The 12612-nt window shown below is 41.7% G+C and overlaps 1 protein-coding gene across 2 annotated transcripts in view; it reads right to left on the reverse strand.

Annotated features, from left to right (window-relative positions):
- Positions 1–849: 849 nt before the first annotated feature.
- Positions 850–12612, reverse strand: part of ARMC6 (armadillo repeat containing 6) — a 52537-nt gene continuing 40774 nt past the window's right edge. For both annotated transcript variants that reach the window (XM_077252643.1, XM_077252652.1), the window contains exons 7-8: positions 7654–7791; positions 850–1373 (exon numbers count right to left, since the gene is read on the reverse strand). In XM_077252643.1, the coding sequence (XP_077108758.1) occupies positions 1161–1373; positions 7654–7791 (351 nt within the window). In that variant the 3' untranslated portion in view covers positions 850–1160. The remainder of the gene's footprint in view (positions 1374–7653; positions 7792–12612) is intronic.

A 12612-nucleotide genomic window follows, 5' to 3' on the forward strand; every position in this document is an offset into this window, starting at 1 on the left:
ATTTTCATAGTCATGAAAATACAGCAAAATATTTAAATAAGAAGGTGTGTCCAAATTTTTGGTCTGAACTGTACACAGATATACTCTATATTCCTTACCACAGTATATATTGTGGAGCTATGCATGCTGTATATACTTCTCCTGTCCTATATACATGGTATAATTCTCAGTATCGTGTGTGTGTGTGTGTGTGTGTGTGTGTGTGTGTGTGTGTGTGTGTGTGTGTGTGTGTGTGTGTGTGTGTGTGTGTGATAACATATCTAAAAAAAAAAATGAAGGGAACACTTAAACAACAGAATATAACCAAGTAAATCAAACTGTCCACTTAGGGAGCAACACTGTTTGACATTCAATTTCACATGCTGTTGTGCAAATGGAATAGACAACAGATGGAAATTATTGGCAATTATCAAGACACCCTCAATAAAAGGAGTGGTTCTGCAGGTGGGGACCACAGACCACATCTCAGTACCAATGCTTTCTGGCTGATGTTTTGGTCACTTTTGAATATTGAATTTCTGTCCAAAGCCTCAAGGGTGGGGGAGGGAACTGGTCAGGGTTTAACGGGAGCATAGAAAGGTTGGAGACTCAGGCCTCTCTACCATCAAGAGTACCCCTGGGAAAGGGGATAGTTAGGGTGCCAGTTCCAGGGACAGTTTGAGGCCCCCTTTCCTTACTGAAGACCGTCACAGCGTGATAGCTTTTAATGGCACTGTAAGATGCAAAAAAACCAAAAATTTATGTGGAAATCTGCTATTGAATCCTGGTATCCTCACAATAGTTTAAGCTGCCTGGCAAGGAAAACCTTTAGTTCAACTTGATAAATAAATCAATTATGGATCGAAAAAGGAAAGGCAAACAATTGGAATATTTTAATTAGCGTTCTTAGTGCACTAACAGTAATTTCAGGAAAAGCTTGCTTTCATTCGACAGAAGACCTGATATGACTGGGCTCCTGCATTATCAATGCAGCAATGATAAAATGCAAAAAGGCAATATAAGGCAATTGTATGAACATATGCAATGGACTAAAAGGAGAAAAAAGCAAAATAAATAAGAATTGGTGATCTATTCATAGAGGACAAAATGAAAATATCACAATTGCTGCTGATTGTTGCCACTGACTTTTTTTTTCATATGGCTATAAGGTATATTGGAGGTTAGTGCACTAAGCTGCCTTTCTGACCAGTCCATAGTTCTCGTAGCTCGACCTTACAGCCAAGGTCTCTTAAGGCTGCCTTGGTGACATCATCACAGTCCTTGTGGATGCTGCGGGCTTGAAGAATTAAAGACTCCGCTCCCATTTCCAGAATGGGCTGTGAGAAATCACGAGTGCGTGACACCAGGTTCCTGATCACCATGCAGGCTTGTTTCTGAAGTAGACATGAATGGCAGACATTATTAGGACAACTTTACACATTAATGTGATTATCGAAAAACAACATCATATCAACTTTAGGTACAACATTTGGCACAGATTTATTTCTCTAGAAGGGTCTGAGATTTGGTTTTCTGGTACAGGACAAAGTCCTTTTTATACATACAGTTAAATGACAATAATGGCCACTATCACTAGTTTTAACGCCTTCACTACCTGGCGATTTTCTGTTAATTCTTCCCCTACTTACAAGAGTCATAATTTTTTTATTTTACCGTTCACGTAGAAATATGGGGCTTTGTTTTTCGTCGGACGAGTTGTATTTTTGAATGTCACCATTCCTTTTATTGTGTGATGCTCTGGATAGCGGGTACATATATATAGGTACATATACATACATACATACATACATACATACATATATATATATTTAAGAGTGTTGAAATTGCAAAAAAAAAAAGTGCAATTCTACAATGGTATTAATTTACCATGTTCACTATATGGCAAAACTGACCTGGCAATATGATTTTCCAGGTCAGTACGAGTGCGAACACACCAAGCACGTAAAGTTTTTTTTTACTTAAGTGGTGAAAAAAAATTCGGAAATTTGCAATTGAAAAATTTTTTGCTTGTGTCACCATATTCCAAGAGCCATAACACTTAAAATTTTTAGTATAGGGGGCTGGGTGAGAGCTTTTTTTGGAGCTCTGAGCTGATGTTTTTAAAGATACCATTTTGAGGTAGATACAATGTTGCATTTTACTGTAATGCTGTGGCGGCCAAAAAAAGGAATTGTGACATTTTTTTGTTTGCCGTTTACCAATCAGATTACTTTACTTTATATTTTGATAGATCAAGCATTTCTCAACACAGCGCTACCAAATTTGTATTTTTTCTAATTGTTTTATTTTTAATGGTGCAAAAGGGGGGTGATTTGAACTTGCGCTTTTCACTTTCAGATTTTTAAAAACTTTTCTTTCACTATATTGTATATTGTATTTAATAGTCCCCTTAGGGTACTTTAAAGCTGCCACCGTCTGATTTATTGTGCTATACATAGCAGTTCTTCAAGAGAAAATCACTCTCTCTAAATGCTGATGGCTGAACGTTATGACAGGCACGGGGGTCATCAGCCGACTCCAGGCTGTCATTATAATTCATCGGTGCCCCATGATTACGTTATGGGAGCACTTATGGGAGTGTGGAACAGTGCTCTCAATACAGCGTGTGTTAAATGCCACGGTCAGAGATTAACCCACAGCTATTAAAGGCACATGATGGCTGATTAAATCAGCCATCATCTACTGGGAAAGATGTTGGCTCAGCGTGAAAGCACACATCAAAGGCATGGACATGACTTGATGTACATGTAAGTCAAAAGTCGCGAAGGGGTTAAAGTCTAAAAGTGTACTTTTTCAATGTGTAAAGCATCCTTAGCTACTACAGCTAAAGGTTTTAATTAATACAAAACAATTAGGTGATACTCCCAAAAAAGGGAAGGTAACTTAAAAAAATGAAAAATTTATCTGATGCATTTACTATGATTAGTGATGAGAATACTCGTTGCTCGGGTGATCTCCGAGTATTTGTAAGTGCTCGGAGATTTAGTTTTCATCGCCACAGCTGCATGATTTACAGCTGATAGACAGCTTGATTACATGTGGAGATTCCCTAGCAACCAGGCAACCCCCACATGTACTCAGGCTGGCTAGCAGCTGTAAATGATGCAGCTGCATCAACAAAAACATATCTCCGAGCAGTTACAAATACTCGGAGACCACCTGAGCGTGCTCGGGAAAACCTGAGCAATGAGTATACTCGCTCATCACTAACTATGATTTAAATGCTTTTTTTTTTTAACCCCTTCATGACCCAGCCTATTTTGACCTTAATGACCTGGCCGTTTTTTGCAATTCTGACCAGTGTCCCTTTATGAGGTAATAACTCAGGAACGCTTCAACGGATCCTAGCGGTTTTGAGACTGTTTTTTCGTGACATATTGGGCTTCATGTTAGTGGTAAATGTAGGTCGATAATTTTTGCATTTATTTGTGAAAAAAATGGAAATTTGGCAAAAATTTTGAAAATTTCGCAATTTTCACATTTTGAATTTTTATTCTGTTAAACGAGAGAGTTATGTGACACAAAACAGTTAATAAATAACATTACCCACATGTCTACTTTACATCAGCACAATTTTGGAAACAAATTTTTTTTTTGCTAGGAAGTTATAAGGGTTAAAATTTGACCAGCGATTTCTCATTTTTACAACAAAATTTACAAAACCATTTTTTTTAGGGACCACCTCACATTTGAAGTCAGTTTGAGGGGTCTATATGGCTGAAAATACCCAAAAGTGACACCATTCTAAAAACTGCACCCCTCAAGGTACTCAAAACCACATTCAAGAAGTTTATTAACCCGTCAGGTGCTTCACAGCAGCAGAAGCAACATGGAAGGAAAAAATAAACATTTAACTTTTTAGTTACAAAAATGATCTTTTAGCAACAATTTTTTTATTTTCCCAAGGGTAAAAAGAGAAACTGGACCCCAAAAGTTATTGTACAATTTGTCCTGAGTACGCCGATACCCCATATGTGGGGGGAATCACTGTTTGGGCACACGACAGGGCTCGGAAGGGAAGGAGCGCCATTTGACTTTTTCAATGAAAAATTGGCTCCAATCTTTAGCGGACACCATGTCGCGTTTGGAGAGCTCCTGTGTGCCTAAATATTTGAGCTCCCCCACAAGTGACCCCATTTTGGAAACTAGACCCCCCAAGGAACTTATCTAGATGCATAGTGAGCACTTTGAACCCCCAAGTGCTTCACAAATTGATCCGTAAAAATGAAAAAGTACTTTTTTTTCACCAAAAAATTATTTTAGCCTCAATTTGTTCATTTCCACATGGGCAACAGGATAAAATGGATCCTAAAATTTATTGGGCAATTTCTCCTGAGTACACTGATACCTCACATGTGGGGGTAAACCACTGTTTGGGCACACGGCAGGGCTCGGAAGGAGCGCCATTTGACTTTTTGAATGAAAAATTAGCTCCAATCTTTAGCGGACACCATGTCGCGTTTGGAGAGCCCCTGTGTGCCTAAACATTGGAGCTCCCCCACATGTGACCCCATTTTGGAAACTAGATCTCCCATGGAACTAATCTTGATGGGGGTTTAAAGTGGTCACCGCACAAGTGCTTCACATAAGTTTATAACGCAGAGCCGTGAAAATAAAAAATCTTTTTTCTTTCCTCAAAAATTGTTTTTTAGCCCGGAATTTTTTATTTTCACAAGAGTAACAGGAGAAATTGGACCCCAAAAGTTGTTGTCCAGTTTGTCCTGAGTACGCTGATACCCCATATGTGGGGGGGGAACCACTGTTTTGGCACACGTCGGGGCTCGGAAGGGAAGTAGTGACGTTTTGGAATGCAGACTTTGATGGAATGGTCTGCGGGCATCATGTTGTTTGCAGAGCCCCTGATGTGCCTAAACAGTAGAAACCCCCCACAAGTGACCGCATTTTGGAAACTAGACCCCCCAAAGAACTTATCTAGATATGTGGTGAGCACTTTGAACCCCCAAGTGCTTCACAGAAGTTTACAACGCAGAGTCGTGAAAATAAAAAATAATTTTTCTTTCCTCAAATATGATGTTTTAGCAAGCAATTTTTTATTTTCACAAGGGTAACAGGAGAAATTGGACCCCAATAATTGTTGCCCAGTTTGTCCCAAGTATGCTGGTACCCCATATGTGGGGGTAAACCGCTGTTTGGGCGCACGTCGGGGCTCGGAAAGGAGGGAGCACCATTTGACTTTTTGAGCGCAAGATTGGCTGGAATCAATGGTGGCGCCATGTTGCGTTTGGAGACCCCTGATGTGCCTAAACAGTGGAAACCCCTCGATTCTAACTCCAACACTAACCCCAACACACCCCTAACCCTAATCCCAACTCTAGCCATAACCCTAACCCTAACCCTAATCCCAACTCTAGCCATAACCCTAACCACAACCCTAACCCCAACACACCCCTAACCACAACCCTAACCCCAACACACCCCTAACCCTAACCACAACCCTAACCCCAACACACCCATAACCATAACCCTAACCACAAGCCTAATCTTAACCCTATTTCCAACCCTAGCCCTAATTCCAACCCTAACCCTAAGGCTATGTGCCCACGTTGCGGATTCGTGTGAGATTTTTCCGCACCATTTTTGAAAAATCCGCAGGTAAAAGGCAATGCGTTTTACCTGCGGATTTACTGCGGATTTCCAGTGTTTTTGTGCGGATTTCACCTGCGGATTCCTATTGAGGAACAGGTGTAAAACGCTGCGTAATCCGCACAAAGAATTGACATGCTGCGGAAAATACAACGCAGCGTTCCCGCGCTGTATTTTCCGCACCATGGGCACAGCGGATTTGGTTTTCCATAGGTTTACATGGAACTGTAAACCTGATGGAACACTGCTACGAATCCACAGCGGATACGCAGCCAAATCCGCACCGTGTGCACATAGCCTAATTCTAAGGCTATGGGCACACGCTGCGGAAAACGCTGCGGATCTGCAGTGTTTCCGCAGCTGCGGGTGCGCAGCAGTTTCCCGTGAGTTTATAGTTCAATGTAAACCTATGGGAAACAAAAAACGCTGTGCCCATGCTGCGGGAAAAAACGCGCGGAAACGCAGCGGTTTACATTCTGGAACATGTCACTTCTTTCTGCGGATTCCGCAGCGGTTTTACACCTGCTCCAATAGAAAACCGCAGTTGTAAAACCGCAGTGAAATCTGCAGAAAAACCACGGTGAATCCGCGATAAATCCGCAGCGGTTTTGCACTGCGGATTTAACAAATCTGCTGCGGAAAAATCCGCAGAGGACCAGAATACGTGTGCACATACCCTAACCCTAGTTCTAACCCTAACCCTAGTTCTAACCCTAACCCTAGTTCTAACCCTAACCCTAGTTCTAACCCTAACCCTAGTTCTAACCCTAACCCTAGTTCTAACCCAAACCCTAGTTCTAACCCAAACCCTAGTTCTAACCCAAACCCTAGTTCTAACCCAAACCCTAGTTCTAACCCAAACCCTAGTTCTAACCCAAACCCTAGTTCTAACCCAAACCCTAGTTCTAACCCAAACCCTAGTTCTAACCCAAACCCTAGTTCTAACTTTAGTGGGGGAAAAAATAAAAAAAAAATATTTTCTTTATTTTATTGTTGTCCCTACCTATGGGGGTGATAAAGTGGGGGGTTCATTTACTATTTTTTTATTTTGATCACTGTGATAGGTTTTATCACAGTGCTCAAAATGTACATCGAACGAATCTGCCGGCCGGCCGATTCGGCGGGCGCACTGTGCATGCGCCCGCCATTTTGGAAGATGGCGGCGCCCAGGGAGAAGACAGATGGACACCGGGAAGCTCGGTAAGTATGAAGGGGGGGGAGATCGGGGCACGGGGGGGGTGGATCGGAGGACGGGGGGGGGGGGTGGATCGCAGAACGGGGGGAGCAGACAGGAGGACGGGGGAGCGTACAGGACGGAGGGGACCGGACCACCGAACGGAGGACTGGGGAGTAGATCGGGGGCGGTGGCAGACCAGTATTTTCAGCCATGGCCGATGATATTGCAGCATCGGCCATGGCTGGATTGCAATATTTCACCAGTTTTTTAGGTGAACTATTACAAATTGCTCTGATTGGCTGTTGCACTTTCAACAGCCAATCAGAGCGATCGTAGCCACGGGGGGGTGAAGCCACCCCCCCTGGGCTGAAGTACCACTCCCCCTGTCCCTGCAGGTCGGGTGAAATTGGAGTTAACCCTTTCACACGATCTGCAGGGACGCGATCATTCTGTGACACAGCATATGCGTCACAGGTCGGATTGGCACCGACTTTCATGACGCATACGCTGCGTCACAGGTCGAGAAGGGGTTAATTTAAACTTCATTTTGTAATTTTGTAAACTCCTCAACATTGAAATTGGATAAAAACAAAAAAAAAGTAATTGAAATCACAGGATAAATAGACATTAATGATATGCAAATGATGAAAAGTGGAAACAAAATTTTCCAAACATCTCAATATTCAGTATCAGGTATGAGAGCTACATGCAGAAATGCCTGCATTTACATACCTTGGCTGCTATCAACGAGGATATTAAAAGGGGTTGTCCACTACTCAAGACTTTTCCTTTTTGGTGTTGCAATTAAATGTGGATAAGTAGGTATGCCGGCGTTCTATATATTGTGATCTGCGAGTTCAGGTCATTGTTACCTGTACAATGGAGTCCTTAGGATGAGCTTTCATTGCTTGTAGTGCAGCCAGTGCGCCACCTCCTTCCATAATGACTTTACAGTTTTCTGGTTTACGCAAAGCTAACATAGCAAGTGCAGCACAGCCCTGATCACAGACCTAAGGACACAGAACAGATTAATAGAAACTATTTATTGGGTGCCTCTTTTATATGCAACAACAGAGCACAGTGAGTCAATAGCTATAGCGCAGTTTCATAAAAAATACTCCCAAAACTGCACCCTACTCACCATACCCGAGTCTGCTCCCGGTGTCCGGTATTGGCTGCGGCGCTGACATCACTCCAACAGCAGGGTGGCCAATCAGTGAGCTCAGAGAGGCAATTCTCCTACACAGGCAAAGCCGCTGAGCTCACTCAATGTCTGTGTGACAGCAGTGCCCCAGCCAAAAAATGTGAAAAAATTAGTTTTATTTTACATTCAGACGTCATACAGTGTAAAAAGATTTTTTCCTCATATGAATTAGTATACTTTCAATTTATGCAAGCACTAAATTCACCAGATATCAGACAATAATACATTTCTAGATTTATCCAAGGACAATGTTTTTATGGGTGCCATTTTAAGGTACATACGACATTTTTATTGCATTTTTTTAATGGACGTGTTGGGACTAGAAAAACTCAATTCTGGCATTTTGGTTTTTCTTTTTATGGTATTGACTGTACCAGTTATTCTCTTTGAGTAAGGGCACACAGCGCCAGAAACGCGTCAGTGTTTTACTTTCACCAGCATGTGGATTGTAATTGTTTGATACTTATGGAATACAATTTGAACATTTTTATCTATGTTTGGATGTGCCGTACAGCTTTTACTAGTACAGTCCAGGAAAATGTAATCAACTTATATTTTAATAGATCAAACTTTTAAGGATGCAGCAATGTCAAACATGGCAGTTTTTTAAATTATTTTCAACAGGGTAAAAGGAGTGATTTTAAAATTTTATTTTTTTATTCAGAAAAGAGATTTCGGGTTTCAAGCACTTTTTTTTTTTGCATTGTTCAACATGTTGGAGCAGAGCACGCCAACCAAAAGGTGTTGTAAGTTTAGACTAGACAGGCTAAACATTCACCAAATTTATCATCCATCATGAGCTACTGTGCATTTTTGGACTATTGAGTCTAAGTCTTGCGTTTTGTCACAAGCTCAGTGGCCCCGTCAGGGCTTAGGTCCAAAATCCCCCGCAAAATGGGATTCAGGAGTATACACTGACAGGGCTATAGACTATAATGGTGCTGACAGAGTGAACGTGTGCTCAGTCATGCATCTTTTTGGATCATATACGCCTACTGGAGGCAGGCAGCCCAATATCGTAGATTGCATCTGAGAGTCCACCTCCAGAAAGCACTACCCAGTATTAAATGTCTAATCCAGTGCAAGGAAGCCATGCCTGCAGTATAAATGTAGACACAAACACAATGCAACAGCACTCTGCAAACACATACATGAATCCCATACTTGCTACACTTGTAAAAATATTACGTTGTTAGTGTACATTTGGATCCAAGTGTGGAAGCCCATCTGAAAGCAAAATGGCAACTTCTTTTAAAGCAGAAGGACATCCTTTTACACCAAAGCCTAAAATGAACTGGAAATGAATAAGACCCTGCTCTACTTAAAAATAATAATGGAAAGATGGGTGGCTAGGTGCAAGGCCTTGGAGGAAGATACATCCAAAATGAAAAAAACAGAGAAACTAGCCAGCACTACCTGTGGCACTAAGGGAAACTTGACAGGTAAGTGCGGCCACTGGCTGTACAATCTCAGTCATGTATGTTTGGAAAGCATACTTTTAATAGCTGCTGGGGACCGAGCCACACTGTAAACCAGTCCTACAGGTGGGTCACCGGTGGCTTCTCCCTGCCCGCTGACAGTGACCATCGCAGCATTTCAGAGTCATGTGGCTGAGATAGTACCGCCAGTGGCTGATACATGCTGCTCATGGTTTGTGCAGCATGTATCACCTGTCAAGTTCCCTTTACATAAATATGGAGCTGCGCACAAACACATACGGCATATGCAAACACTATGCAACAGTGCAAGCACTGAATATAGCAATTCCACTACTGCTACACAAATAAAAACGTGAGATTCTTAGTTTACATTTTAATCAAATTGTGTGAGCCCAACTGCCAGCAAGGTGGTGACTAGGGTTGAGCGAAACGGGTCGATCATTTTCAAAAGTCGCCGACTTTTGGCTAAGTCGGCGTCTCATGAAACCCGATCCGACCCCTGTGCTTGTCGGCCATGCGGTACGCGACTTTCGCGCCAAAGTCGCGTTTCAATGACGCGAAAAGCGCCATTTCTCAGCCAATGAAGGTGAACGCAGAGTGTGGGCAGCGTGATGACATAGATCCTGGTCCCCACCATCTTAGAGAAGGGCATTGCAGTGATTGGCTTGCTGTCTGCGGCGTCACAGGGGCTATAAAGGGGCGTTCCCGCCGACCGCCATCTTACTGCTGCTGATCTGAGCTTAGGGACAGGTTGCTGCCGCTTCATCAGAAGCAGGGAGAGCGTTAGGCAGGGTCCACTAACCACCAAACCGCTTGTGCTGCAGCGATTTCCACTGTCCAACACCACCTTCGGTGTGCAGGAACAGTGGAAGCTATTTTTTTTTTTTTTTTCCCCTCAGCGCTGTAGCTCATTGGGCTGCCCTAGAAGGCTCCGTGATAGCTGTATTGCTGTGTGTACGCCACTGTGGAAACCAACTGCTTTTTTCAAAGCACATATCCTCTTGTTCCTTCCTTTCTGCACAGCTATCTTTTTTGTTTGTCCACACTTTTTATTTAATTTGTGCATCAGTCCACTCCTATTGCTGCCTGCCATACCTGGCTTACATTACTGCAGGGAGATAGTAATTGTAGGACAGTTTTTTTTTTTTTTTTGATTTTTTTTTGGGGGAGATTAAGATTGGCATTTCTGCTACAGTGCCATCCCTGTGTGTGCCATCTCTCACTGAGTGGGCCATAGAAAGCCTATTTATTTTTTCCGTGATTTGTGTTCTAAAATCTACCTCAACACAGAAACACTACATCAATCAGTGGGAGAAAAATATTGGCCTCAGTCAGGGCTTGTGTGCCACTGCTGTGTGTGCGCTATCTCTCATTCAGTGGGCTATAGCAAGCCTATATTTTTTTTTTTTTTTTTTTTTTTAATATTATTTGGTTTCAAAAGTCTCCCTGAAAAAAAAAAAAAACCTAAAAAAACAGTGGGAGAGTAATATTGCCCTTTCAGCTTGTGTGCCAGTCTTGACTCCTGGGTGTGCCACCTCTCTCCCTCTCATTCAGTGGGCCATAGAAAGCCTATTTATTTTTTTTTTAAAATATTATTGGGTTTCTAAAGTCTCCCTGAAAAAAACAAAAAATACATAAAAAAACAGTGGGAGAGTAATATTGCCCTTTCAGCTTGTGTGCCAGTCTTGACTCCTGGGTGTGCCACCTCTCTCCCTCTCATTCAGTGGGCCATAGAAAGCCTTTTTTTTTTTTGGTTTTTTTAATATTATTTGGTTTCTAAAGTCTCCCTGAAAAAAACAAAAAAAAACATAAAAAACAGTGGGAGAGTAATATTGCCCTTTCAGCTTGTGCGCCAGTCTTGACTCCTGGTTGTGCCACCTCTCTCTCTCTAATTGTGGGCCATAGAAAGCCTTTTTTTTTTTTTAAAATATTATTGGGTTTCTAAAGTCTCCCTGAAAAAACAAAAAATACATAAAAAAACAGTGGGAGAGTAATATTGCCCTTTCAGCTTGTGTGCCAGTCTTGACTCCTGGGTGTGCCACCTCTCTCCCTTTCATTCAGTGGGCCATAGAAAGCCTATTTATTTTTTCCGTGATTTGTGTTCTAAATTCTACCTCAACACAAAAACACTACATCAATCAGTGGGAGAAAAATATTGGCCTCAGTCAGGGCTTGTGTGCCACTGCTGTGTGTGCTATCTCTCATTCAGTGGGCTATAGCAAGCCTATTTTTTTTTTTTTTTTTTTTTTTTTAATATTATTTGGTTTCTAAAGTCTCCCTGAAAAAAAAAAAAAACCTAAAAAAACAGTGGGAGAGTAATATTGCCCTTTCAGCTTGTGTGCCAGTCTTGACTCCTGGGTGTGCCACCTCTCTCCCTCTCATTCAGTGGGCCATAGAAAGCCTATTTATTTTTTTTTAAAAATATTATTGGGTTTCTAAAGTCTCCCTGAAAAAACAAAAAATACATAAAAAAACAGTGGGAGAGTAATATTGCCCTTTCAGCTTGTGTGCCAGTCTTGACTCCTGGGTGTGCCACCTCTCTCCCTTTCATTCAGTGGGCCATAGAAAGCCTATTTTTTTTTTTTTTAATATTATTTGGTTTCTAATTCTCCCTGAAAAAAAAAAAAAAACCTAAAAAAACAGTGGGAGAGTAATATTGCCCTTTCAGCTTGTGTGCCAGTCTTGACTCCTGGGTGTGCCACCTCTCTCCCTCTCATTCAGTGGGCCATAGAAAGCCTATTTATTTTTTTTTTTAAATATTATTGGGTTTCTAAAGTCTCCCTGAAAAAACAAAAAATACATAAAAAAACAGTGGGAGAGTAATATTGCCCTTTCAGCTTGTGTGCCAGTCTTGACTCCTGGGTGTGCCACCTCTCTCCCTTTCATTCAGTGGGCCATAGAAAGCCTATTTTTTTTTTTTTTAATATTATTTGGTTTCTAATTCTCCCTGAAAAAAAAAAAAAAACCTAAAAAAACAGTGGGAGAGTAATATTGCCCTTTCAGCTTGTGTGCCAGTCTTGACTCCTGGGTGTGCCACCTCTCTCCCTCTCATTCAGTGGGCCATAGAAAGCCTATTTATTTTTTTTTTAAAATATTATTGGGTTTCTAAAGTCTCCCTGAAAAAACAAAAAATACATAAAAAAACAGTGGGAGAGTAATATTGCCCTTTCAGCTTGTGTGCCAGTCTT

Source organism: Ranitomeya variabilis, chromosome 1, assembly GCF_051348905.1.
Source record: "Ranitomeya variabilis isolate aRanVar5 chromosome 1, aRanVar5.hap1, whole genome shotgun sequence".
NCBI lineage: Eukaryota > Metazoa > Chordata > Amphibia > Anura > Dendrobatidae > Ranitomeya > Ranitomeya variabilis.